We start from the raw sequence: 27,474 nt of genomic DNA on the forward strand, positions 1-27,474 counted from the left end.
TGCTGGATGGACTTGAAACTTGAATGGGCCAGCACCATGCATTACAAAGTCCCTTCACATCTTTCGTTCACTTTACTGGGTTTCCAGCAACACCCTTGTGAACTGCAGTGAGCTTTTCAAATCCTGGGGTTCTGCCTTCCAGAGGTGGCGTGGTGCAACCAGCGCGCGTGGGCGCTGACGGTCGTCCGCACCCAATCGAGCATGTGCTCGAGCTCCAGGAGGACCGGGACCTGACCGAATCCGAGTCTGACTGAGCAGCTGCCTGTTCTGCCTCCCCGACACTTTGGTGGCCAGGCGTCACGCCAAAAGCAAGGAGCAGTTGTGAGGCTGTGCCAAATATTTGATGCGCAGCACTATTTGAATCTGTGTTTCGACGGCCGTTTGATTTGTTCTTGCCACAGGATGAAAAGTCGACTGCTGGGAGACGTGTATTGTGTCCCATTTGCCCCAATTTTTCTTCATTGGTGGCTTGTAGCAAATAGGATTGTTCATTGATGCGTAATAAAGGTAGGGTCGAGTGAATTTTTACGACTGCAGTTTCATTGATGTCATATTCACATGGTCACAAAGGCAGTGGGAAAATAGTGTCATAACGGATTGACAAGAGCAACATTCTAGTCATTTGAGCATGGCATTAATGAGCTGATGTGTCTGCTTGAGTGCCGCCTCATTCAATTAACAGCTGAGGCTGGCCAGGACTGATGGAGTTTGATGCTAAAGGTTGCCGCCATCTTTTTCTGTATGACTTTTACTTTGCTTGTCTTTATTGTGCACGAGTAGCATTGGTTAATGGGGGACGCGGCTTTATTTAGGTGAAATTTTTTGACCATATTAGAAATAATTTTATGACTACTCTCAAAATTTCACTGTTATCTCTTCAGGACATTGTTTGCTGATATATGTTTTTTCCTCTGAATCTTCTGCAAAGGTGTAGAGTTAAGAGAAAGTGGGAGAAAGCAGGTTCAGGTTCTCGAAAAAATTTTTTATAGCACTTCCCAGTCAATTTCAGCCGTGAAACCTTGGGGTAGCATGGAAAATGAGGCATATAAGAGGGCGCAACAATTATTGAAAAATCAGTGTATTGGCCATTTTCTTTTATTTGAAAGCTGCGTCCCCCCTTAAATTAATGGTGTGCTACCGTTTGTGCATCCAATAGAGGTGCAGCCGACAATTTTTACAATGCGATGGACTGTCCACTTTGTGACAGAAATGTCACTAGAGGGACAGTACTGCACATCCACACAACACTTTTAACTACATAAAATGTGCACGGTCATGAGATTCTGATGAGAGGGAGCTTGCACGTGGGAAATATTAAAACAGCAGGCCCAATGAATTGGAATTCAAGGACGACTTGTTGGTGGCTCGTGCCAATGAAGGATTGCGCTTGAAGACAGACTTGCACCAGATGAGAAGGATGAAGCGCACATGATGTGCACAAACTGCCAACAGTGCTTTATTTTGCAAATATTGTTTACATGAGCTGTGTGTTTATCCCGATTTAAAGGCGAACAAAATTTGTGTCAGGCAATAAAATCTCATTACAAGCCCAGATAGGCATGCTTGAATCTTTCGAAACAGGGTTGCGACGAGCGGTTTTGCTTGTTTTTAACTTACGGTACACATTTGTAAGCAAGAATTTGTGGAGTAAGCCACACGTGTTAGTTTTCTATTATGAGTGTGCGTTTCGTTTCATCATCCTGTTCTTGTTCCACCAAAGTGTGCTTTCACATGCAATCCAGCATCATTGTGAGCCTAGTGAATGTTTTGACGGAGACTGTGATTACAAGAAACGCGAACAATTCGCAGCTGTGCAGAGTGCAGGTGTTGTAATTGCGTTGTTGGCACAGCACTCCTTTTGTTACTAGGCTGCCAGGCAATAATAAGAAGCAAGTCGCATTGAATGACCCTTTCTTTTTTCACTCGCACACTTTTGGGGGCTGGAAGTCTCAGCTGTCGAGAGAGTGGTGAGATGACACGGAGCATATGCCAAGCTGTGCAGAAGCGACAACCCAAGTTCAAGGTGGGGCAGCTTTGGTCATATAAAATGAACCCTCGTCAACTCGAACTCAGATAAGTTAAAATATCATTTAGGTAAAAAATGTTTCATGTTAAATAGGGCACTTCAATATGTTATCATCATCATCAGCCTGACAGAGCTCACTGCAGGGCAAGGGCCTCTTCCATGTCTCTCCAGTTATTAACCCTGTCCTTTACCAGCTGTGGCCATTGTATCCCTGCAAACTTCTTAATCTGTTCCTGTGTCTTCGTCTTTTGCGCTGGTTTCCTTCTTCATTCTTAATCTCATCCGCCCACCTAACTTTTCGCCATCCACTTCTACGCCTGCCTTCTCTTGGAATCCACTCCATTACCCTTAAGGACCAGTGGTTATCTTGCATTCGCATTACATTCCCTGCCCAAGCCCATTTCATTCTCTTGATTTCGACTAGGATGTCATTAACCCGTGTTTGTTCCCTCACCCACTCTGCCCGCTTCCATTCTCTTTAAGTTACACCTATCATTTTTCTTTCCACAGTGTTTATGACCACTTATCTAAAAAGGTGTTCATGATAGAATTAAGGTACAGAAAATCTGACTTGTGGAAACTCGTGAGAAGGGCATGAGTGAGCAGTTAGCGCAGCCCACTGCAAACCAGCGAGCAAGTCCATGCTAGTATAGTGTACGACTGAAAATTTGGTCATCTGACTGAACTCGAAGCTTCAGTTACCTCCTTTTTTTCCCCATTTTTACAGCTTCGAGTTAACGAGGGTTTATTATAGGTATTTCGAGGAGTCATTTCGATCCTCTAGCCTTGGCGAACTGCACCCAGTCATTGGCAACTAGAGAACATGCAGTGGCTGATGATGGCATTCGAATAAAAGTTGTAACATGGCAGTCTTGCGGACTGTGTTCAATGCCATGTGGGAGGAGAGGGCAGACAAATCATTGATGCATCACTGTGACGTGTATTTATATGTGCTGGTTGGGGAAAAGGCACCTTTTTGCCATTGTGGTGTCCCGTCGTTGCCTGTTTGTATATCTTGGAGTGTCTGGATGTGGAATAAAGGTGCCTTCTCTATTGGTGCATCCAGTGTTATTTACAGCCCAAAGAGGCACTGAGGACATCTTCAGCCAAGCTTTGTTCTGTGAAGACAACTTCAGCCAAGCTTTGTTTTCAGAAGACGACTTCAGGAGAGCTTTGTTCTGGGAACACAGCTTCACCCAAGCTTCGTTCTCGGTAGACAATTTCATCTATGCTTTGTTCTTGGTAATAATCCATTCAACGGCTCTTTCTGGCTATGCTGACAATTATGCAGACAATTTTGTTCTCAGCAGGCAACCTCAGCCAAGCTTTTTCTCAGCATACTTCAGCCAAGCTTTGTAGACAACTTCATCCAAGCCTTGTTCTCAGTTCAATTTCATGCAGCTCAATTTTATTTACTTTGGAACATATATATAGTATACAAAAGTGGGTAACAAAAGCATCTGGGCCCTTAGCAAGTTGCTAGTTGGGCCCATGAAATAAGTGCACAAAATAGCATTCCCGGGAGCTAGTAACAAATAATTGTAAAGCGTGTACAATTTTACAAGTATAAATATAGGTTTCAAAAAAGTTGAAAATAATTGAAGTATGCATCACATGATATGTGACCAATGAAATGAAACAAAATAGCAAACTGAGACATTGTTTACAAACATTCACATAATGCATAAAATCCGTGCCAAGAGGAAGAGAGGTTTTAACAAGATTATGTAACAGAAAAGTACATAGTGGTTTTAACAAAATTATTTAACAGAAACACACAGATGCAACTTAGTACTACTCCTTCTATCCTCTCTTCATGTCCCCTCACCTCTTTCGTTTCATTTCTCCATTCTGCCTGCTATCCTTTATTTCCGCTGCCCCAGCTCAGGTGCTTCAGTATCGATGGCAGATGCTGGGGCTAGCAAAAACCTTTTCCTTCCTTTTTTATTATTAGTTTAATAAAACTACTTAGTACTACATTCCGGCAGCAAAAAGGGAGTTTTGTTAATGGCGTCCTTGAGAGAGCGAGAAAAGTCACTTCTTTTTACTACTCTTGGAAGAGTGTTTCATATTTTTGTGCAAGTATACGCTGTCAATCGCCTGTGGTATCAGTTGTGTATGGCCAGAATGTTAACATTTTATTTATCTTCGCTTCGTGTGTACCTTTTGGGGGGGGGGGTAAAGATGGTGGAAGGAAGAGGGTTGTTATACGACAAAATTGTATGCATAGCACATGCTGTTTTGTAATCGTGTACCACTGTAAATGACATAATCTGAAGTTATGAAAAAGTGGTGCTATATACTTTCTATAGTTCGAAAGAGTTTAAATGCGCAGAGCACGTTTCCGCAAAATGATGAATGGTTCTGGATAGGAAGAATAAGTATAGCCCCATGATTCAACACAGTATGTAAGATGGAAGTGAAAAACTGCAAAGTATATCATTCTAAACGTTGTTATAGGAAAGTGCTGACGTGCCTAATAAAGTACAAAACATGCATGACTTAGTTTCTTGCAATATTTCTGCATTACCGATTCTTAAAGTTATAGAATCTATTTTTGCTGCCTTGATGTAAAAAAATTACGTAATTTTTTTCGTGCAGTTTAACGTCAATTTATTGGTGTTAAGCTATTCAGCTTTATTACTTAGTTCTTTATTAGTGCTTTCTTCTATTTGCTCACTATTTTTACTGGAAATGAGTACAGCTATGTTATCAGCATATATAATGGCATCGCCATAGTCTATGAATTTCGGGAAATCATTTATGTACCAGGAAAACAAAATTGGTCCTAACACCGATCCCTGTGGTTGCCCATGTGAGACTGGTGAAAAGTCAAAAGTGCTTGTTTCTATATGTCCTTTTTGCTGTTGGTTTGAAAGATAGCTTCGGAAAAATTTTAATGATACGTCTCGAAATCTATAGGAAGCCAGCTTTCCTAGCAATAATTGATGGTCAACCGTATCAAATGCTTTCTTTAGGTCTAAAACTATGCCAATAACTGTTTCTCTGTTGTGTTAGGAATTATAAATCATATTTACAATAGATGTAACGGCTGTGCTTGTTGATTTGTTCGGCCGGAATCCGTGCTGGTTAGGAACTATATCGTATTTTAATAAAAAGCTTAACACTCGTTTTGCTACAAGTTTCTCAAATAGTGCAATAATTGTGGATAGAACCGATATAGGCAGGTAATTTTCGATGAGATTCGGAATCCCTCCCTTAAACACAGGAGACACCCTTGCCATTTTGAAAAGGTCGGGGTATGTGCCGGAGAGACAGGCAGTGTTAAATATCTTTTCTAGAAGTGGACAGAGCATGTCTATATTCGATTTCAAACATTGTAATTTTAGGGCGTCACAGCCAGCTGCTTTACCAGTCGGTAATGAGACCACTAAAGATGTAATCTCAGCGGCTCTTATATCGAAAAATACAAATGGTTGCACGGTACTAACAGGTAATGGAAAATGACATGACTAACTTGAGGTATTTGTAGTGCAAGATTCCGGCCAAAACGAATAAAATATTAATTAAATTCATTCGCGAGCTTCAGTTTAGAATATTGATACAGAGAACATTCAGGGAACTTTGGCAAGTGCATATTGCCCTTGATGACCACGTTAATTATCTGCCATAGCTTTCTTGAGTTTTGTTGGTTATTGAAAATAGCTTGGTTGTAGTATTCTTTCCGGCTGCTGCGTAATACTTCAGCTACCTTTTTTCTGAAAAATATGTATTGGTTTCTGTAAAAGCTGTTTTCTTTGTTTTGTTTTTTTGTACCAGTAATCTTTTCTACTATAAGATTCCAAAGTATTGTGTGTTACCTATGGCTGAATCGGATGCTCATAACATTTGTATCGGAGAGGAGCGGTTGCTATATAGATCTGAAAGTGTATTATCGAAGGAATCGTATATATTATTAACGTCACTGACAAGTAGAATCTTATCTACAACTGCAGTGAGGTTTTTGGACAGAAGATTGCTGTCAAAACAGCTGACCGAGCTGTACGCTTGTTTCGGTACATTAGTTGAAAAAGAGGCAAGCAGAAACATAGGAAAATGGTCACTTACATCTGTGTTGTGCGTTTGGCAACCTTTTCGTTTCCGAGTTGAAATTGTATAAAATGTGGTCAATAAGCATTGTAAGAAGTGTCACTAATGCTTGTTGGGTGCAATATCACGTTAGTAAAACTGTAAGACTCAAACTAAGATTTGTAGGCATCTTTAGAGCTTCCAAGCAAATCTATGATAATATCACCATGCACAGTACATTTCTTATTCTTTAGCAGTAGCTGTTCAAAAACAGCCTCAAGGCAATCAAAAAAAGTACTTACGCTTGAGCTAGGTGGTTGATATATTACTCCGATATTTATTTCACTTGCTAGTTCAATGAATAGCATGTTGTGTTCCTGCCGTGTCTGATCAGCTGAAAATGAAATAATTTTATATGCATTTTCTGCTTTTATATGTAGCAATACACCCCATCTTCTAGATTTACCAGGACGAGGAGCAGAAACCATGTTGTATCCAGTTATGTTTATGTGTTCATCTGGCTTTAGCTTCGTTTCTTTCAAAGCGATCACGTCGTATTGAAATTAATGTTCAGCCAATAATAAAGACAGACTATTTGCATTCTTCATAATGCTATGGATATTGCAATGCAGAAGGTTGGAGTTATTGCTCTGTGTATGGGAGTCATTTAGTTCCTTGACTGAGAACATTTGAGGGTTCATTCATAGATTTAAAATTTATGCAATTTTCACGAGATCAGTTTCTCGTGAAATGTGAATGACAGAAGACAAGAACCTTGCCGTGCGAGACCCATGAGAATTTCCACTGTTTTTCTTTGCGCAGTTGAGTGCTCTTTCCAAGCAGTATTTTGGTTTCCGGGCAAAAGTGTTCATTCACGTGCACTGCGCTTGCGTCTTCGAAGCCAAAATCTGCTGCTGTTAGCCTTTTTGTTTTTGCTGCCTGGAAAACCCTGTTTCACGGAGAGTGATGAACCTGACGATAACATTTCACAGGTTTCAATCTTCGTTCCTATTTTCTCGCCAAGAAGTTTCACAGTGGTCTCAAAGCTTTCTGAAGGATCGTGTGGCAATCCTTTAATTTCAATGTTGTGTCTGCTGTTCTGTTTCAGCTCTATAAGATCTGCTCTAGTATCCGCCAGTTCCTTCTTTAGTTGTTCATTTTCTTTTTGGGGGGCCATATGATCTTTCAGTAGACTTTTTGGATCTGCACAGACCTCAGTAAGACTAGGTCCAATTGTATCAGATTTGTCACACAAACTGAATCGATGTTTTGACTCCTTTAACGTCATTGCTGAGCTTTCAACCATTATCCATGAATTCATTTTGGACCTCACCAGGCTGTGATTGTGGTAGGCTGTTTTTCACCCATATTCAATCTTCAGTAGAGAGCAGCGAGCGACCCAACGTAACAACAGAAGGGAAGTGGAAATTACACACCTGTAATACAGACATTGCAGTCAGGTACGCGTTTGCTGCTGACACTCTTGAGTCGCTCGCAGCTATGCTGGAGACCGTGGTACTGTTGCTTCTTATATACTCCGTGCCATCAGGTTCTTTTGTCGCATCGGTCTGATGCAGGCGTGTTGTGCCTGTGGCTGTCAGATGTCGTACGATGGTCCAGTCAGTGTGGCACGCTGGTTCGGCTGATGGCGGTCAATCTGTAACACAGGCGTTGTGGTCACGTACACGTTTGCTGCTGACACGCCTGACTCTCTCCCTGCTATGCTCTCCGAAGACTCACCCAAGCTTTGTTTTCAGAAGACAACTTCCCCCAAGCTTTGTTCTCAGTAGACTTCACCCAAGCTTTGTTCTCAGCAGACAACTTCACCAAGGCTTTGTTCTCAGTAAACAACTTAATAATAATAATAATTGGTTTTTGGGGAAAGGAAATGGCGCAGTATTTGTCTCATATATCGTTGGACACCTGAACTGTGCGCCGTAAGGGAAGGGATAAGGAAGGGAGTGAAAGAAGAGAGGAAGAAGGAGGTGCCGTAGTGGAGGGCTCCGGAATAATTTCGACCACCTGGGGATCTTTAACGTGTACTGACATCGCACAGCACACGGGCGCCTTAGCGTTTTTCCTCCATAAAAACGCAGCCGCCGCGGTCGGGTTCGAACCCGGGAACTCCGGATGAGTAGTCGAGCGCCCTAACAACTGAGCCACCGCGGCGGGGATACAACTTCAGTCAAGCTTTGTTCTCAGTAGACAACTTCAGTCAAGCTTCGTTCTGAGTAGACTTCACCCAAGCTTTGTTCTCAGATGACAACTTCAGACAAGCTTCGTTCTCAGTAGACAACTTACGCCAAGCTTCATTGAAAATGAAAATTGGTTTTTGGGGAAAGGAAATGGTGCAATATCTGTCTCACATATCACATCTGAACCATGGGGTAAGGGAAGGGATAAAGGAGGGAGTGAAAGAGGAAAGGAAGAAAGAGGTGCCATAGTGGAGGTCTCCGTCTTTAACGTGCACCGACATCACACAGCACACGGGCGCTTTGCGTTTCGCCTCCATGGAAACGCGGCCGCCGCGGTCGGGTTCGAACCCGAGAACTCCGTGTCAGTAGCCGAGCGCCCTAACCACTGAGCCACCACAGCGGGTCCAAACTTCAATCTCAGTAGACAACTTCACCCAGGCTTTGTTCTCAGATGACAACTTCAGCCAAGCTTTGTCCTCAGTAGACAACTTTCGCCAAGCTTTGTTCTCAATAGACTACTACAGTCAAGCTTCGTTCTCAGTAGACAACTTCCCAAGCTTTGTTCTCAGAAGACAACTTCACCCAAGCTTTGTTCTCAGATGACAACTTCAGCCAACCTTTGTTCTCAGAAGGCAACTTCACCCAAGTTTTGTTTTCAGTAGACTTCAGCCAAGCGTTGTTCTCAGTATACAACTTCACCCAAGCTTTGTTCAATGTAATAAAGAAGCAGTTGGCGGCCAGTTGAAGAACCTTCAAATTTGCTACGAGTTTCTTGTTCGCAACAAGTGCGCAAGACTGCGTATTTATATGCAAACAGACATAAAATTGGGCATAGATGCTCAGCAAGCTTGAGCTTGTGTCTTCATTCCTGTTCAGATTCTTGCTTGGTTTATTGGGTAAGTAGCGATTTTCATCTTTTTACACCAGCACTACCTACATACCTCCTGACCTCCGCATATCACACCTCTTTATTTTGTATTTCTGCTCAAAGAAGTTACTATGCCTTGTTGGGGGCTTGCAGATGGACGCTGGATGAGATGCCTCAAGACACAACTTTTTGACATTCATTTTGATCTGCTTTGCCTTGCATATAGAATGGTATATCTTTCTGTTTAACAAAGCAGTGAGGTGGCGATCGGGACTTATTCCTTAGGGGGGTTAATAACTTTATTTGTACTGATGTCCTCTGTCCAAGATTCCACTGGAGGCTACATCTGCCTGTGCCCTGCTGACCATGTTCTTCTGGTCTTCGAGGTCCAAGCTGGACAGCACCTTCTCCCTCTGTTCGTCTATCGTGTTTGGTATTTTTGGTATTGCTTGGTTTTTTCGATGTGCCCAAACTATATGATATAAGCTGTCTATTCTCCATAGAATATGCATGTTTGTCTGCATTCGCCTGATGGCAAATTCTTCTTTTTTCATCAAGGACTTATCTTGTTGTGGGTTCTCGCTAATTTGTAATGCTGTAATACATCACGGTATGCACCCTGTGTACAGGAAGTATTCAGAGACATGGATTGGGAGCACTTTGGGATAAGTTTTAAAGGAGAATACCTATAGGCCTAGATAATCTGCGATTCTGATCTAATCTGATGATATTGGCTTGCTAAGTCACTCAGGAGAGGAACTGCAAACTATGCTGAATGAGTTAGACTGGCAGAGCAGAACAGTGGGTCTAAAAATTAACATGCAGAAAACAAAAGTAATGTTCAACAGTGTAGCAAGGGAACAGCAGTTTACAACTGGCAGCGAGGTGCGGGAAGTTGTATGTTTACTTAGGGCAGGTAGTGACAGCTGATCTGGATCATGACAGGGAAATAACCGGAAGGATAAGAATTGGGTGGAGCACATTTGACAGGTTCTCCCGGATCGTGAATGGCAGTTTACCAATATCCCTCAAGAGAAAAGTATAATACAACAGCTGACGTATCTTACCAGTACTCACCTATGGGGCAGAAACGTGGAGGGTAACGAAAAGGATTCAAGTTAAGTTGAGGACAACGCAACGAGCTACAGAAAGAAAAATGATAGGTGTAACGTTAATTAGAGACTGGAGGCGGGCAGAGCTGGTGAAAGAACAAACGCGGGTTATTGACATCCTATAGTTACCCGCCGCGGTGGCTCAGTGGTTATAGGGCGCTCGACTACTGATCCGGAGTTCCCGGGTTCGAACCCGACCGCGGCGGCTGCGTTTTTATGGAGGAAAAACGCTAAAGCGCCCGTGTGCTGTGCGATGTCAGTGCACGTTAAAGATCCCCAGGTGGTCGAAATTATTCCGGAGCCCTCCACTACGGCACCTCTTCTTCCTTTCTTATTTCACTCCCTCCTTTATTCCTTCCCTTACGGCGTTCAGGTGTCCAATGATATATGAGACAGATACTGGGCCAAAATTTCCTTTCCCCAAAAACCAATTAACAAAAAATCAAGAGGAAGAATTAGTGGGCTTGGGTAGGGCATGTAGTGCGAAGGCAAGATAACTGACAGTCTGTAAGAGTATCGGAATTGATTCCAAGAGAAGTTGTTAAGTGTAGGCGGAGAGAGAGGACTGCCTAAATTTGCCCTGCAGTGGGTGCATTCAGCCTGATGATGATCATGAACATGCATGTATGTAATCTGCCCCTGGCTTTCATTAGAGTGCCGCTGTCGCAATGCCCGGTCTGCCAATCCTCAGGCGGCAGAGTGTGTGCCATTGTTTCCCGGATATATTGTGTTCAGGGGCCCAGATTGTTAATTGTTTCTGTCATTTTGTGTGTTCCTTTCAGCAGTGGGTGCTCTGCAGTGGGTGTAGTCAGGCTGATGATGCTCTGCTTGACATTCTTCCTTTCATGCTATAATTCCTAAGTGCCGGTTGTGAACCTGTTATGATTATTAGGTTCTGGTTGGTAGTCTGCTTGCCTTCGTGGCTATATAGATGCATATATGCTCGCCTGCATCTTTTTATTATTTATATTATTGTTTTTCTATTCGTTTTCTGAACTGAGGAGCGCAGTCCATGAACGCTCGCTGGTGGAAGGTTGCCGCTCGAACAGTTTACATTGCCTGATGCGTTCCGAATGTGTACTGCGGCTCATGCTTTCAGTCGTGACAGAATCTGAAAGCAACCACCGAAAGAGGTCTTCCTGAAACCGAAAATCCCTACCGTCGAATCCGCGTACGTCCCCCATTTCTCCCCTTACTTTAGTTCCCCCCACACCGTCATCCCTGAAGGGATAACCGAGATGGTTCCGAAACGTCGGTTTTGGCTGTAGACGGCAGACACGGCAGACGTATGTACGTGTCCCCTTAAGAACGAAACCGAAACGCGCGTGCCGAAGCCGAAGGTCTAAAGAGCGGGCATGAATCCACTGCTAGCATAATCCCATCTTTTGTTTCTGTTTGGAGAACTACGATTTGGAGCGCGTGCTGACGTGCGGCGCGGAGACCTCTTCACACATTTATTGCCAGTTTAACTTCATGTGATGTACTACATTTAGCCCCTTTTGCGATCTTTCCCGTTACGTGGCCTGACAATGAGCAACATATACATACAAGAACCGCCAACTAGCGGAAAGGTAAGCGTCGTAAACGGTAAACGAACTGCCGCTGGACTGTCAGCAATGTTTGGTTTCGAGCGCTATCGAAGAACCAATTTCACGTGACGTTCAGTGAACTAGTTGCTTATGAAAGAAGCAGTATATTCGAAAGCTCCGATCGCAGTGTGTATTGCTTGTCCGCTCGGTTTTCGCTCTCTCATTGCATCTTGATGGAAAACCCAACCTCTCAATCGTTTGTGTACACCAGAACGTACATAATAAAAAAAAAAGCTAGCACATAACCTGAAACACCATAGCCAACACACGCGACAAATGATTTGTGAGGAGTGGATTGCATGCTACAGCTTGGAATTTTTGCTCTTTTTCGCGCGCTGTCTCTCGAGATCTTTCGTGATTAAGCAGCAGGGAATATGGAACTCTTGAGTGCACTAACTTAAGAAGGGGCGAGAGGAAAGTCCCAGTCCGGGGATCAGCGTGAATTCGAAGAGAGATCTGTCTTCGCCTGTGTCGAGACGAAGACAGCTCTATCTCTTTACGTCATCCTGCTCGTGTTCATCTTGTTGAGATGCCCTTGGGCGCTCAGTACAGACGGGCGTGATCAACGACTGCATCGAGGAATGTCGAAACTAGCCATCACCGCGCATCCCCCGCAAAGGGCGGGCCTCCTAAGACGCCGCGCGCTTGAACTGCGAGCCCCGTGCCCTCGGCTTGCTTCCGACCACCCATGGACGCCTGCTCAAGAGCCATCCCCACCGTGGTCACCGACCCGAATATCACGTCAACGAATCGCCAGGATAGCGGGGGGACCAGTCAGAAAGTATGCCAAAGCTAGAACTAATGTTTCTTGACTCGGCATGAATCGCAACAGCGGAGGCTTTCTACACGAGGGCTGCCACATTGTCCGCCGCCTTCCGGATTACCCCCAGGGAAAGCAAAGGTGTCTAGATGTACATCGGATACTCTCCTGGTAATCGGGGTCTGGCATAAACCTGCCCTTTTGAAGTTTATCCTCATCATCAGCCTGACTACACCCACTGCAAGGCAAAGGCCTCTCCCATGTCTGTCCAGTTTACCCTATCCTTCATCTGCCCACCTAACCTTCTGCCGCCCCTGCTACGCTTGCCTTCTCTTGGAATCCATTCCGTTACTCTTACAGACTGGCAGTTATCTTGCCTTCGCACTACATATGCCCTGCCCAAGCCCACTTCTTCCTCTTGATTTCGACTAGGATGTCAATAACCCGCGTTTTTTACCTCACCGGCTCTGCCCGCCTCTGGTCTTTTAACGTTACACCTATCATTTCTTTCTGTAGCTCGCTGCGCTGTCCTTTACTTAAGCTGAACTCTTTTTCGTTAGCCTCCAAGTTTCTGCCCCATAGGTGAGTACCAGTAAGATATAGCTGTTGCATATACTTTTTTCTTGAGAGATATTGGTATACTGCCATTCATGATCTGAGACAACCTACCAAATGCACTCCACTCCATTCTTATCCTTCTGGTTATTTCCCTCTCATGATCCAGATCAACTGTCACTACTTGCCCTAAGTAGACCACTTCCCGCACCTCGCTGCCAATTGTGAACTGCTGCTCCCTTGCTAGACTGTTGAACATTACTTTGGTTTTCTGCATGTTAATTTTTAGACCCACCATTCCACTCTGCCTGTCAAACTCATTCAGCATTTCTTGCGGTTCCCCTCCTGAGTGACTCAGCAAGGCAATGTCATCAGCAAATCGCAACTTATTTAGGTATTCTCCATTTACTCATATCCCGAGCTGTTCCCAATTCAGGCCTCGGAATACCTCCTGTAAACAGGCAGTGAATAGCATTGGCGAGATTGTGTCTCTTTGCCTGACGTCCTTCTTTACTGGAATTTTATTGCTGACTTTATGGAGGACTATGGTAGCTGTGCAGTTGCTACATGTCTTCCAGTATTTTCGCATAAGGCTCTTCTACACCCTGATTCCGCAATGCCTGTATGACTGCCGAGATTTCCACTGAGTCGAATGCTTTCTCGTAATCAATGAAGACTATATATAGGGTTTGGTTACATTCTGTGCATTTCTCTATCACCTGATTGATAATGTGAATATGATCTATTGTGGAATATCCTTTACGAAAGCCTGCCTGATTATTTGGTCGGTTGAAGTCTGAGGTTGCCCTGACTCTATTATCGATTACCTTAGTAAATACCTTGTAGGCAACGGACAGTAAGCTGAATGGTCTGTTATTTTTCAAGTCCTTGGCGTCTCCTTTCTTTTGAATTAAGATAACATTTGCGTATTTCCGAGCTTCTGGTATGGTCAAGGTCATAAGGCATCGCGTATACACGGTGGCTAGTTTTTCTAGCACAATCTCCCCTCTGCCCTTCAGCAGATCTGCTGTTTCCTGATCCTCACCAGCTGCTTTTCCCCTTTGCATTGCTCCTATGCCTTTCTTTGCTTCCTCTTTCGTTACTGGCGGGATGACGCATTGCTGTGCACTACTGTCTCTCTCATGAACGTTGGCATTACATTGGCTACCGTATAGATTTGTGTAGAACTCTTCGGCCAGTCTAACTATTTATCCATAAATGACATTGCCCTCCTTGTCTCTTAACGCATACATCTGGTTCTTACCTATGCCTAGTTTCCTCTTCACTGCTTTTAGGCTACCTCTGTTCTTTAGAGCATGCTCGATTCTCTCCATATTAAACGTCCTTATGTCGGCTACCTTATGCTTATTTATTAACTTCGATAGCTCCGCTAGTTTTATTCTGTCTGTAGGGTTAGACACGCTCATGCTTTGGCGTTTCTTAATCAGATCTTTCGTCTTCTGAGATAGCTTGCCGTTATCCTGTGTCAGCTTCCTACCACCTACTTCTACTGCGCACTCCGTAATCATAGCTGTTAGATTGCGTTCATTGTATGAACATTAAGATTGTCTTCGTCAGTTAAGTTGAATATCTGCTCTGGAGCGATATCCTGAATTCCTCTATTTTGGTTTATGGTTTATGGTTTATAGGGGTTTAACGTCCCGAAGCAACTCAGGCTATGAGGGATGCCGTAGTGAAGGGCCCCGGGAATTTCGACCACCTGGGGTTCTTTAACATGCACTGACATCGCACAGTACACAGGCCTCTAGAATTTTGCCTCCTCCTCTATTTTCCCTCTTACCGTTAGCTGATTAATTGACTTCCTCTTCACTAGCTTCTTCCGTTCTCTCTTCAAGTCTAAGCTAATTTGAGACCTTAAGCATAAAGAAAGAATGAATAAGAAAGGACACTCCGATAGACCCCAGCAGCCCAATCTATTGTAGTGCACCTAGCGGTTGGTGAGAGCAAATGACCCACACTTCTTGGCTTCCTGTTTCGGTTTCACTGGCGCGAATTTCGAATTGCTTGCGTGCCGCTTAAAATGATTTCAAGGCACCTAGCGACTGGTGAAGCTAAAGCTGCTAGATGAAGCTGCTGGCCCATTTTTCTGGTTTCGGTTTTGCTGCATCAAATTTCAAATTGCTTATGCGCCACCCAATCGATTCTAGTGCACCAAACAGTTGGTGAAAGGAACTGGCGCACACTTTTTGTTTCGGTTTCACTGGCCCAAATTTCGAATTGCTTGCACGTTGCCCACGTTTGGCTGTGGCTGGAGGTGGACAGAATGGCTCGCTTAATCCCTTGCGTGAACTTCGTTGGTCTGGCGTGCTTGTCTCCTGTTCAAAGCAAGGGGTCATTCAGCATGCGGTGTTTAATAAACAGACGGAGTGTCGAGGAAACTGTTTATTCCAGGGCAATATAAAGGATAAGCACATAAAGGCTGGACAGAAACCGAGGCCAGCATGGCACAGAAAGGCTAGATAGAAATATAGCCCCGTTCTTTAATGTAGGCAAATCTGAAAGTGTTAGCAGAGGAGACAAAAGGCAGGTAGTCAACACAACGAGAGAAAAAAAAGATACGTAGTCAACACATCGCTAGTGCTTGCAGAAAAAACAAAAAAAAGCTGGATGTCTTCAAATGGTAGTGCTTTGCAACTGGTTCACAAAGTGAAAAATAAACAGTGCTACAACGTCGGCAGGGCATTTGTCTCTTTTATGTACCACCTTATCACAAGTTTAGTGTGTTGTGTGGCTTGACAGTCATTGTCAGCGATGTAAATATCATGAAGGTGAAAGGAACTGTAGTTCCTACACCTCCGGAAAGTTACGACCTTAATTAATGCTGCAAGAAGGGTATTTCATGGTTGGGAAGCCAATTCTTTGGGCTTTTTACTTCTGATAAAGGCTGTGCATACTGTGTTCTCTTTCATAAGCAATGAGTAATAACAGGGGACAGCCTCCAGTGCACCACCATAGGCTGCAAGTTTGAGGATTATTACAAAAAATTTGACGACGAGTTACAAGGTCGATGCAAAGCTCTACCATGAGAAGAGTAACAAGATGAAACGGACCCACATTAGAGTACGATGCTTACAACGGTCCATCTGAAAACATTCCAACATCCGAAGCGATCTTGCTATCAATGTGTGACTTGAGCTGAAGAGCACATAGCGATCAACCTTCCTGCACCAAATACCCACAGTTCACCCGTAAATGCTTCAGATTAAAGAAATGCACACAAGATGTGCACTGTAATGTTTTAAAGGTAATGGAAATCACTTCAAGAAACTGCACTGCAGTGTTCTGGCTCTTCGGAAAAGGTACACGTTTGTGCAAAGCACTTTCTAACCTTTAAACTTGACAAGTTACACACCAGATACCGAAGATTGAAACCAAACCTTACTGTTTCGGTTAATAAAATGCACATGCTAGCACGAACGAACTCTGCAAAACATTTTCACAAGCCTCTTGTGACACTCAGCAGAACAGAAATGAAAATCGCCAACTCGCGACAAATGGCGATATAAAACATTACAGACTTTTGGGAGATGTGCAGTGGCCTCAAATAATACAAGAAAGTGCGATTCAAGCAGCTGGACATAAGCAAAAGCTTCTTTCGACGACAAAATTAGATTGCCAAACTGTTTGCTGGGCACGTGTTACGCTTTCAGAATAGTGAAATACTGGTGGGGACTGTTCCGAGTCTCACTGTCGTCTTTCAGTAACCACAGACAACTGCAAGCGTTACTCGAATTCCCAACAAACAGTTTGATCAGAAAGCCAGCCACATACTAAGCTGTAGAGTCATAAATGATGTGAGAGTGAACATCACTTGCAAGTTCAGAAAGGTCGTCCAACGAGGGAAAGTCATCAGGCTGCGCACACTCCTTTTTGCCAACAAGAGATTCACTACTGAGGGAGAATGGCGAGAGCTCATGAAGAAGGTCACATCCAAGGGAGAATAGAACGAATTAAATTAAAGCATCCTTCAGAGCCCACACTGACCTTGCGTTCTTGAATATGCAGAGTCCTTTTAAAGATAGACTAATTTACATGTTGTGAATAGAAAATACTGCGTAAGAAACAGCTATATTAAAGCCATATGCAGTAGGACATTCTCTCAGGGAGCTTCTGCTGAACTGGTCCTCAATGGTGTCCTCTGTAGTCTGTTCAGTCATTTGAATACTGCTACCAGAAGAATCTTGCACACCACCTGAAGAAGTTACTACAGCAGTAAAATCTGTGAACTAAAAGTAAACACCACGAACTCGCCTATCAAAGAAGCCTCTTCTGTCACAAGTGAACTAACTGCTGGCCAAAGATTTCTCGAGCAAGTCCGCAGAAGGCCCCTCACCAGTCACGGAGGAGCTGCCACCTGCAGAGGTTTGCTCATCTGTGAGTTTGTTACGAAAAAAAATAAAAATCTGAGTGCTGCATGCACTGCGGACATTGGGGCATTCCAGTACGGAGGAGCTGCTGCTTGAAAACTTCCGAGAATCCTGCAGAAAGTAATCATCAACAGTTAGTCAGTGCCAGTCGTAAAACAAAAAACTGTAGCTTATTTTGACCTCTAGATGCAGGTTCGCAGTCACGCAGCAGTCACGGGTAGAAGTCATGCCAGAGAGACCTGGAAGTATTTTTTGTTTGTGCAAATTGCACAGCACATAGTATAAAAAAAAATAAACCAATTTCACATGGACTTCTTGGTAGCTGGAATAAAATAATAAGAAAACGATCAGTTCAAAAACAATCAATATGCGGACTTTTGAATAACTGATAGTGCAATATTAGATTGGTGTGAGGTACAGGCAGATTTCAGGTGAAGGCAAGATAGCCCTGCAGAGTGTTTCACAAGTTCTTTTTTTCATCCCTTAATCAAGCACCATACATCACAGCAGCAGCACACATATCTTATCGAACCAGTCATCCACTTCAAGTTGTGCATCCACGCGCCTGGACCACCGCCTTCACTGCCTCATTTTTCTTCCGAAACACCACCAACTGGAACGGCCTTTCCCACGAAATCGCTACTACTACACTACTACCTGCCCATCTTCCTTTTTGCAACTTCTATATGACCATTTTTGCAATAATTATTTACCATGATCCTTACTGTATGTATAAGAACCCACCCCTTATGTAATGCCCTCCGGGGGACTTTTAAGATCATAAACTGAACTGAACTGAAAGGTGCCTAAGTCCATTGCTTAAGTAATGAAGGAAATGCCTTGCTGCAAAGAAAAGTAACAACCCCCACAGAATAAAATTTAGGATTTTTTAAGAGCTGGTGTCGTTAGTCACTGGGCTCAACACCTTTAGAGCAAACTGTCGAAACTTATTTTAAACAGGCTGCAGCCATTGCAGGGAACTGATTTCCTGTGAAACACTGACACTGTACAATCGGGAGAACACTAGACACGGCCAGCTTTGTGAGCGTTGTGTGGCCAGGATCCATGAAATCTTTTGTAGTGAAATGGTCACTGCAAACCCTGTTTGTAGCATGCAGTAGGCTGGCCGGCTTTCTCAGAAGGTCATCTCTTCCAGTGTACTGCACCCATGCTGTCATCCTGCAATGGCGATGATGTCCCTAGCGTGAGCGTAATTGCTTGAGTAATATTCTTACACTTGGTACCATGAGATGTTTGTACCAGAGGCAGTTAATATAGCCACACTTTAAGGAATAAAAAATTGCAGGGACCGCAGCAAGCTTATGATAGGCACTGACCAAAAAGCATAACTTTGCTTTCTTGAGGGGGTCTTGAATTAGCACCTACACCGATTGAAATAATACGTATCAGACAAAGCCAATATTGAGAGCCCTGCTTAGTTATCCTTTTTTGCCACTTCTGTTACGTCTTATCTAAAATAAAAAATTGTCTAGTCGCTTCGCCATCGCAAGCATTCCGAAATAATCGTTACAATATTTAGTAACACGTAATGGTAATAATTTACAATAGTTTAAAGAAATGAAGCCATTTTGCCCAAGCCTTCCTATTGTGAAGCTAGCACTATAAGTGTGAATAAACGATTTTTGTTTTTATTCTTACTGCGCAAATAGTAAGCGTAAACAAATCCAAAACATTAGAAAACTCAACACGCCTGCTGTCCCATGGTATATGGAAGAAACTAGTTCCTGGCTTCTTGTGCGTTCTGCCGTTGTTCTGGCACCACAACACAGAGCAGTAGCTGTCCTAAGAAGGGCCGCCGGACGGCATGGCAGCATGTTCTGAAGGATGGTAATACATGCACGTGTTATTCTGAATAACGAAAACAATATAGCAAGTTTTAGCAATATAGCTAAAAATTGTTTTCAATGTAACAGCAAATCGCGCCACAATACAGAATCGCTGCCACACAAATACACGCAGTACATTTTGAGTCTAAATTGGAGTTGAACGTAGGCGCAGTTAACATATATCTGAAATGTACAAATATGAGCCCCTTCAGGATTTGAAATGAGCTCCAAGGCGCCTGCGCAACAATATGGGACACAGTGTGCAATGTGCAATGCGCTTCACCACGAGCAAAACATTATATCTGCATTTGTCAGTAATAAACAGGCCCAAGGTTTCATGACCGCGCAGTAATTTGGCCTAAAACTGCACCGCGCAATGAGTCCATGCTGTATTCATTCGTGCTCTGGGCCCCCATACCACTCATACCACTCCCTTACTTTTGTAAACAAACCACCCAGACGGCCACCGTGCGTCTTACGCCGTATGTTAACAGCTCACTGCGATGTAAAAACGAAACAGTTGCTTGTGCTGACTCTTTATGTGAGCGGTTTTGAAGCATCATTCTGTAAGAAATGTGTCTCACCTGCTGTCCAACACGAGAAAAGTCGTTAATGCAACACAGCAACACTGACGCAGCTGACGCCCGCAAACAAGTGCAGATGATAGTGCAGACAACGGGCGAAAAAAAAAACAAACTCCGGAACGTTTTTCAATAAATTGCATCTACATATATATGTTAAAACAGTGACGTTGAAGCACAACGTAATTATTTAGCAACAAGAAGTTTGTGTGCTGCTAATATAAGAGCATTTATTTTCCCGTTTGCATCCTCTGTCATTCGGTGAGAATACTAGATGCTTGCATAGTCATGACATACTTCCTGGGGCCAGTTTCTCTTGAGTGTGCACTCTTTATTTTTCTTTCTCTATGTCTTAGCATTATGTGGTTGCTACAATGCACCTTTCTGAGGACGTCCACTTCCTGAACGACGCCAGGTTGAGCGCATAGTATGAAGTCGATTGCATTTTTAGTCTGACCATTGGGGCTCTTCCAGGTCCACTACCTGTTCGCTCATTTGCAGAAGAAGGTATTCATTATCCATGAATTATTTCTATCTCTACTAGTGACTCTCCCCTGCTATTCCTAGAACCTATCCCATAGCTGCTTGCCACCTGGTCACCAGCCTGCTTCTTGCCCACCTTCGCATTGAAGCCACCCATTAGTACAGTGTACTGTGATTTTACTTTGTTCATTGCCAATTCCACGTCTCCATAGAAGCTTTCAACGGTCTGGTCATAGGCGCATAGGCCTGCATTACCTTCAGCTTGTACCGTCTATTGAGCCTAATTACAACAGCTGCCACCCTCTCGTTAATACTATAGAACTCCTGTATGTTGCCAGCTATATCCTGATAGATGAGGAATCCCACACCTAGTTCTCGTATACGCCTCACCTGTCCTCCTAACTTCACTAAGCCCTATGACATCCCATTTAATGCCCGTTAGTTCCTCTAAGAGCATTGGTAGGTTAGCCTCACTTGATAAGGTTCTAACATTTGTTGCCAGGTTCAGATTCCAATGGCGCCAGAGATTCTTATCACCCTCCGCTGCGTCGCAGGTCTGTTGCCGCCTTGGTCAGTTGCTCCGCAGCCGCTGGGGACTGAGGTCCAAGGGTTAATTGGTTTGTTCATGGAAGGTTGTGGCCAAGTACTACACCAGTACTTGGCACAGTACACGGGCCTCTAGAATTTCGTTTTCATCGAAATTCGATCGCCGTGCCTGGGATCGAACCCGCGTCTTTCGGGTCAGCAGCCGAGCTCCATAACCACTGAGCCACCGTGGCAGCGCAAGAAATGTTTAATGTTCCAGTGATAGAGCTTCATGTCTTAGCAAAGTTTTAGATGCTGTTGAGCTACAAAAAAAAAAAGACTTCATTATCGTCTAGCGTGCCAGTGGGCTAAACAGTTCTTTATTGTTTAGGATATTGTTGAGGACAATCTCTTTTGGATGGTGTCTAGATGGGCAGAAAAATGTCTTGTTATGTAAACAGAAAGCAAGCGAGCTAAGCTGTAGCAGAAACCAGTTGTACGAGCTCAGCAATGGCCATGTCAACGAGCACGGCAAAGAGTGATGCATCTCTGCGTGCGTAACTTTTTTTAACGTGACAGTCTTAGAGTGGACGTTCGGAGGGAAAACCGTGCATGTTGTCACACTAATTCAGTATTGGTTAAGAGGGATGTATGAAAATGAGCTGTTGAGCTCATGAATGAAAATGATTAAAATGATTAAAACTCATGTTAAATTGTGACTGTTAGGTCGTAACATGTCTGAAATGTCATTATGACATATAAGGATGTAAAGTAAATTAATTACGCTTAAAAAGAGTAATTCGTTTGAAATCGAACCCATGACCCTTGAGTTATGAGTCAGACACGTTGCCCTTAGGCCATTGAAGCACGTTCTTTCAACTTGGTTAAAGGTAGACCTCGTGTGTCTTGTGGTGTATCACATTGTGGTGTAATTAGAAAGAGGTACTAATTAATAAACAGAGTAGCAAACGACCAGTAACGCTGTCACATCATACCTTTAAGGCGGTGCTTGAGCGTCCCCCTAATTTTTAACGCTTTATCAGTCTACCATAAGGTTGCTTGTTTGGAATGTGCACCCAGGCATGCTTATTGGTGTTGACTCAGATCCTATTGCCTCTTTTGTGAAAAACAAGGCTGAAAGTGTTTAGCTGCTCTTGCGAGCCATTTTGCTTCATATCCATACTACTGGCTTCACTGCACTGCGCCATCCTGCTTTGCAGGATATCTTCTAGGGAAAAACAGCACTCTTTGCTGAGCTTGTTGAAGCAAATCTCAGCCGCATTATATAGGTGCACTCTTAAGTGAGGGCCAGGATATTGCCAACATCTCCACAATATTCTAATAGGGACAAAAAGATCAGCGAACCAGCTCCAGGCAGAACATGGAAGGTTCATGGTGAACAGCAGACGATGATCTAGGCTGAGCTTCGAGCTCTATGTCATTTGAACTGAAGTCCAATTATCCAATGTCATCCTCAGACTCACAGTTACTGTTTTACATTGCTTTACATTGTACGTAACACATTCTGTCCAGGGAATTTCACAAATTCGTATCACCCTGAAATTCATATCAACCATGGCCATATCATCTACATTCTACCACACTATGCTAAACTTTTGATAAGCTGAACAGTTATGAGGACCCATCATGTTCATATTGTCACGCGTGAATGAGGGAGATCACAGATCATAAGAAACAGCGGCAGGCTTCGACGAACGTCTTGACCACAGCTCCAGATCACTGTCACTTCCACTTCCTCTTTTTGAGGCGGCGTGTGCTTCATGTCAACGCTAAGCGAACATGCTGAATGCATTGTGTCAATATCAAACTAAGCCTACTGGTTTTGAAGTTGTTGAATGGACCTGTTTATTTCAAAGCATGGATCAAGTGCCATATCATCAACTAACTAATGTACAATGACTGCAGGTGCTGCTGGTGACGTCAGTGGGAGACATTGAGGTGGAACTGTGGTCCAAGGAGGCACCACGTGCCAGCCGCAACTTCGTGCAGCTCTGCATGGAGGGCTACTATGATGGCACTATCTTCCACCGCGTGGTCAAGGGCTTCATTGCCCAGGGAGGGGACCCTACAGGCACGGGCAGCGGTGGGGAGTCCATCTATGGAGCACCATTCAAGGTGAGAGCGCATTCCTTTGTGATCGATCAGTGTGTAGACAGCAGTTGTTTGCCGGTTCAGTTTTGGATGTGTGTGTGGTTTAACAGTGTTACTTGACGGGAGGCATACAACATTACCGTCAAGTGAAATGACTTGCCCAGAATTAGAAAGCACTCGTGTTTACTATATATTGTCACGGAGTTCTCACGGAGAGACGCTTCAACAGCTGGAGTCGGCAAGAGGAGACGGTAATGGCGGCCGATCCGCGAAAGCACGATCGCAACCTCATCGTCTTCGCGGACAGCCTGCGCCACCTGGCAACACTAGGTGGCAATATATTATACAACAGGAGATCGGAGTGCTTGAGGCAATCAGTCACAACAGTGCATAGTTCCTCAACCCAGACTACTTCGGATGACTGTATCTCTCAGTGCTGTACAGTTGCTTACTGGTCTTTTGGTTTGTGGTTGGGCATGTGAGCCGCAGATATTCATACATGAAAACCAACAGAAAAGGCAGTACATACAAAATTGTGCCGAACTTGCAACAAATTTAATCCAAGAAATGCAAACTCCTTGGCACGCATTCTCAGCTTCCAAGGGGTTTGCATATCTTTGAATAAATCAATTGCACGTCCAGCACCATCCGATCTTTGTTAGTTCTTTGCATACCATCTACACTGTTTTTTTTTTTATAATGCGAGAGTATTAGAGTTCATTTCAGAAGCGAAATCCGCCCTCCGATTTCACGAAATTCACTGCTTGGTCAAGAGAGGCCACATGACCATGTGACATCATCACAACCTGTTCACTGGATCGTGAGCAACCTGCTGACGTTGGCAGGTGACAGTTAAATTATTGATTGGTTGAGAGAGGTCACGTGACCTTGTGATATCGTCACAACCTGCCCATCGGGTTGTGAGCAACCTAGTAGCAACCTAGATAGCATTAGAGTCCACGTCAGGAGCGACAGGGGTCCATATTCCGAGTTTGTGTAATATTAAAAAGCGTCATAACCTGCTGTAGTGGCCACACCTGATTGGTTAAAATGTTGGAAGTGGATGGGGTGGTTCAGATGCATGAAAAGGGTCAAAGAAACTGGACGGTGACGTCAAACACATAGCTTGCGCTCCTCTAGCAGCAGATGGTCAAGAACAGCCAACATGGTGGCGCGCTCTAAAGCGGAGCCTCTCGCCTCGAAGTGAACTCGTCGGTGTTACGGCGTTTTTCGGCACGTGAATTGGCTATAAACTTGGTACGGGGCTTTCGCTTCACCTATAATAAATTGGATGGACGATATGGCCTGTTTTTTATTTCTGCGGTAGGAGCGTACATTGTGCAGCGAGTGAGTGCATGCCACAAATTTTTCTCTCCGTTCTCTTTTACCTTCAAGATAAATGTAAAACGTCGTGTTGTGCGAACAAGCTAGCTGCCTTTTATTTACCATCGGTGATCGACGGTTGTAGCAGCCGCCTTCTGTCATTTGCGTTCAATATTTTCTTCTTTAAATACACCTCCGGCCTTTATGGTGCAGGAAAAAGTGTTTCAACTATTGTTTCTATTTATTAAACTCCACTGTGTAAACAAGACAGCTTTTCATTACCCTTTTAAGTAGATCCGGTGCGCAGCTAAACTTGTGGCTGAATTTTTATTCTCTTCCGTTGGTCGCGTTTCATTTCTCGTCAAAGAGCAATAGTACCGCTGGACATTTCGCTGCAGCAACCGCCACGTAGTGACATCCTGCCACCGCTCACAGTTGCAAGCGAACCGACATCCATTTCTGGCGTTTCAACCAATCAGGTGTGGCCGCTGCAGCAGATTATGACGCTTTTTATTATGACACAAACTCGTAATATGGACTCTGGTCTTTGGAAGTGGTCTTTGATTTCTCCTCTTTGGAAGTGGAGCCTCTGATTGGTCAGAGAGCTCCACTACAAAGAAGTGTCATAGAAATGAGGTCCCTGCAGTTCATTTTTTGCAGGCATTTTGAATCTGGAAGGGTTTCTGGACTTTCATTTGTGGTTTTCTCAGCAACGCGGCCAGCTTTCCACATATAAAAAATGATGCTAGGGTTCCGGAGGAATAATCTATCCTTGCTTATTTTTGATATTTCCCCTTAGTGTCCTTAGGAGTGGTGGCACCAAATTTCCAGATGCATGGTTTTTGTTTGGAATGACGCGCAAGACAATAGTGCACATCAGTAATGATGTGGAATTCACCTATGCCAGCTAATTTATAGTTGAATTTTTTTTCTCATGCAGTTTCGGTTTTGGTTTTGATGTGCATTGAGGTACGGTTGGGTCGGTGCCCAAGCTCCGACAAGGAAGGGGCGTTCCAAGTCCTTCTTGACAGATGAAGAAAGAAATCTTTATTATGTACAAGAGAACGCAGAGACGCATCTTAACGTGAACAGAAACTCTCTACAATGCGAAATCACATGGGTGATTTCGCAAGTCCATGGCAAGTTCACCATGAATCCACCCTTCCGTCTCGCTCAGGCCTTGCAAAGCGATGGTACTCCCGAATGAACTTGGGAGTCCCTAGGATGAGGCTGGCTCGTGCATGTGCTCGTGGACATGTAGAAAGGGGGCGATCTTGTGGGTGAGGAGGGTGGCATCTTCTCCTTGCACCCATTTGCCGCCATGCCGTTGCCACATGCTCCGTACACCAGCAGTTCCTGCCGTGTTCCATATCCTGCTGTTGTTCCCTAAGCAATGCGATGCCACCATGCGTTCAGTGGTTGGCTGTGACGTCATATACAAATTGAAAATTACGTGAGTCATGCAAAACTGAATATAATCGCTGCTTGTTCATTTTTTTGTGATTCCATCTCTTGTGCAGGCTTGTTTGAGAGTTGTTGAAAATCAAAATGGACAAAGCAGTGACTATACTGTGGTTTTTCATGTGCCTCACATGACCTCAGATCATCTGTGACATCACGGTTGTCGTTTGGCCATTGTAACCGAAACTGAAATAGCATGGGAGAAAAATCTGAATTATAAATTATTTACTGCTTGTTTGTGCAATCCATGTGGCTGTTCATGTTTTTCTAATGAGCTGCGCATCGTTCCAAAGATAGAACACAGATCTAAAATTTGGTGTCTCCACTGCTTTAATAGTGTTTACTAGATGAATTAAGACTAATTATAATTAGTACATGGATTAAAAGCTAGTAAAAGGTAGATGGATTAGAAGTTACAACAAAAGCTGCGACAAATGTGAAATCTAATGCTATCGCATTCTGTTCTTAAGGTAATCTAAGCATACCCATAGTTTTTTTTTTCTGTATGAACAGGAGCAGAGAGGGCTGACATCAGAAAAATTATACATATTGAAAAAAAAAAAATATGAACTCAGCTGGAATAAAAGACCACTTTATTCTATGGTTACCTGCCTTACAGCTGAGGGAAAGGGTGGGAACTTTTGGCATCTTTTGACACTGGGCACGATCTCATCCCTCTGTGTCTTGGTGAATGTTTTCTGGTAACTTTGTCATATCATCACTGTGTCAAGAACTCAACTTTTAGTTTTCTCAATGCGCTGTCCATGCACGCATGACAAAGCCCTGATCTGAAAGAGAATGCGCCAATGTCACTGTACACCCAAAGACATCCATGGTTTTTTGCATCAGGGACCCATGCACTTTGGTAGTTGATACATATTGCTTGGATGTTATGTATCATGCATCCACTAGGCAGCTTCACAAAAGCAACCTAGAACTACAGCATACCTTGCTTGCAATTGAAATTACTTAAGAAAAACAGCTGCTAGGATGAGTATTGGGGCTATCAGCACAAGTACACAGGAGACCATGTCCTAACTCTAGAGCAGTGTAGTAAATGAAGAGGCAGTGTCAGCAGTATGTGACACTACTCCCCCATTCTTGTGCATGTGGCAGGATATGCAGTTCTACGCAGCTTTAAAGAAGCTGAACTGCATCAGGTGCTGGCCAGGCCTCATTGACGGTTTTGGCTATGCAACAAGTTTTATTGCAATCTTATGGAGGCTTTAGACCAATACGGTTCGTGATGTACAAAGCAGTGTGAAATTAGACTGCGGACATGAAAGCATGCAGACGAGCACTGTCTGCCCATCATCAAGTATTATTGCAATCTTATGGAGGCTTTAGACCAATACGGTTCATGATGTACAAAGCAGTGTGAAATTAGACTGCGGACATGAAAGCATGCAGACGAGCACTGTCTGTCCATCATCAAGTATTATTGCAATCTTATGGAGGCTTTAGACCACTACGGATCATGATGTACAAAGCAGTGTGAAATTATACTGCGGACATGAAAGCATGCAGACGAGCACTGTCTGCCCATCATCAAGTATTATTGCAATCTTATGGAGGCTTTAGACCAATACGGTTCATGATGTACAAAGCAGTGTGAAATTA

The 27,474-nt window shown here is 43.7% G+C and overlaps 2 protein-coding genes and 2 pseudogenes across 5 annotated transcripts in view; 2 read left to right on the forward strand and 2 right to left on the reverse strand.

The window, feature by feature from the left end:
* The window catches only part of ric8a (ric8 guanine nucleotide exchange factor A), a 67,698-nt gene extending 64,619 nt beyond the window's left edge, over window positions 1-3,079 (forward strand). For all 4 annotated transcript variants that reach the window (XM_077660909.1, XM_077660911.1, XM_077660908.1 and 1 more), the window contains one exon: window positions 143-3,079. In XM_077660909.1, coding sequence (XP_077517035.1) covers window positions 143-254 — 112 coding nt within the window. In that variant the 3' untranslated portion in view covers window positions 255-3,079. The remainder of the gene's footprint in view (window positions 1-142) is intronic.
* An 8,544-nt stretch (window positions 3,080-11,623) lies between these two features.
* Window positions 11,624-27,474, forward strand: part of LOC144127920 (spliceosome-associated protein CWC27 homolog) — an 87,044-nt gene continuing 71,193 nt past the window's right edge. The window contains exons 1-2 of the mRNA XM_077660913.1: window positions 11,624-11,801; window positions 22,885-23,094. Of these exons, the coding sequence (XP_077517039.1) occupies window positions 11,760-11,801; window positions 22,885-23,094 (252 nt within the window). The 5' untranslated portion in view covers window positions 11,624-11,759. The remainder of the gene's footprint in view (window positions 11,802-22,884; window positions 23,095-27,474) is intronic.
* Window positions 16,479-17,084, reverse strand: LOC144127645 (uncharacterized; annotated as a pseudogene).
* LOC144127646 (uncharacterized) lies at window positions 17,439-19,349 on the reverse strand (annotated as a pseudogene).

The sequence above is a fragment of the Amblyomma americanum genome, chromosome 4 (assembly GCF_052857255.1).
Source record: "Amblyomma americanum isolate KBUSLIRL-KWMA chromosome 4, ASM5285725v1, whole genome shotgun sequence".
Taxonomy (NCBI): Eukaryota; Metazoa; Arthropoda; class Arachnida; order Ixodida; family Ixodidae; genus Amblyomma; species Amblyomma americanum.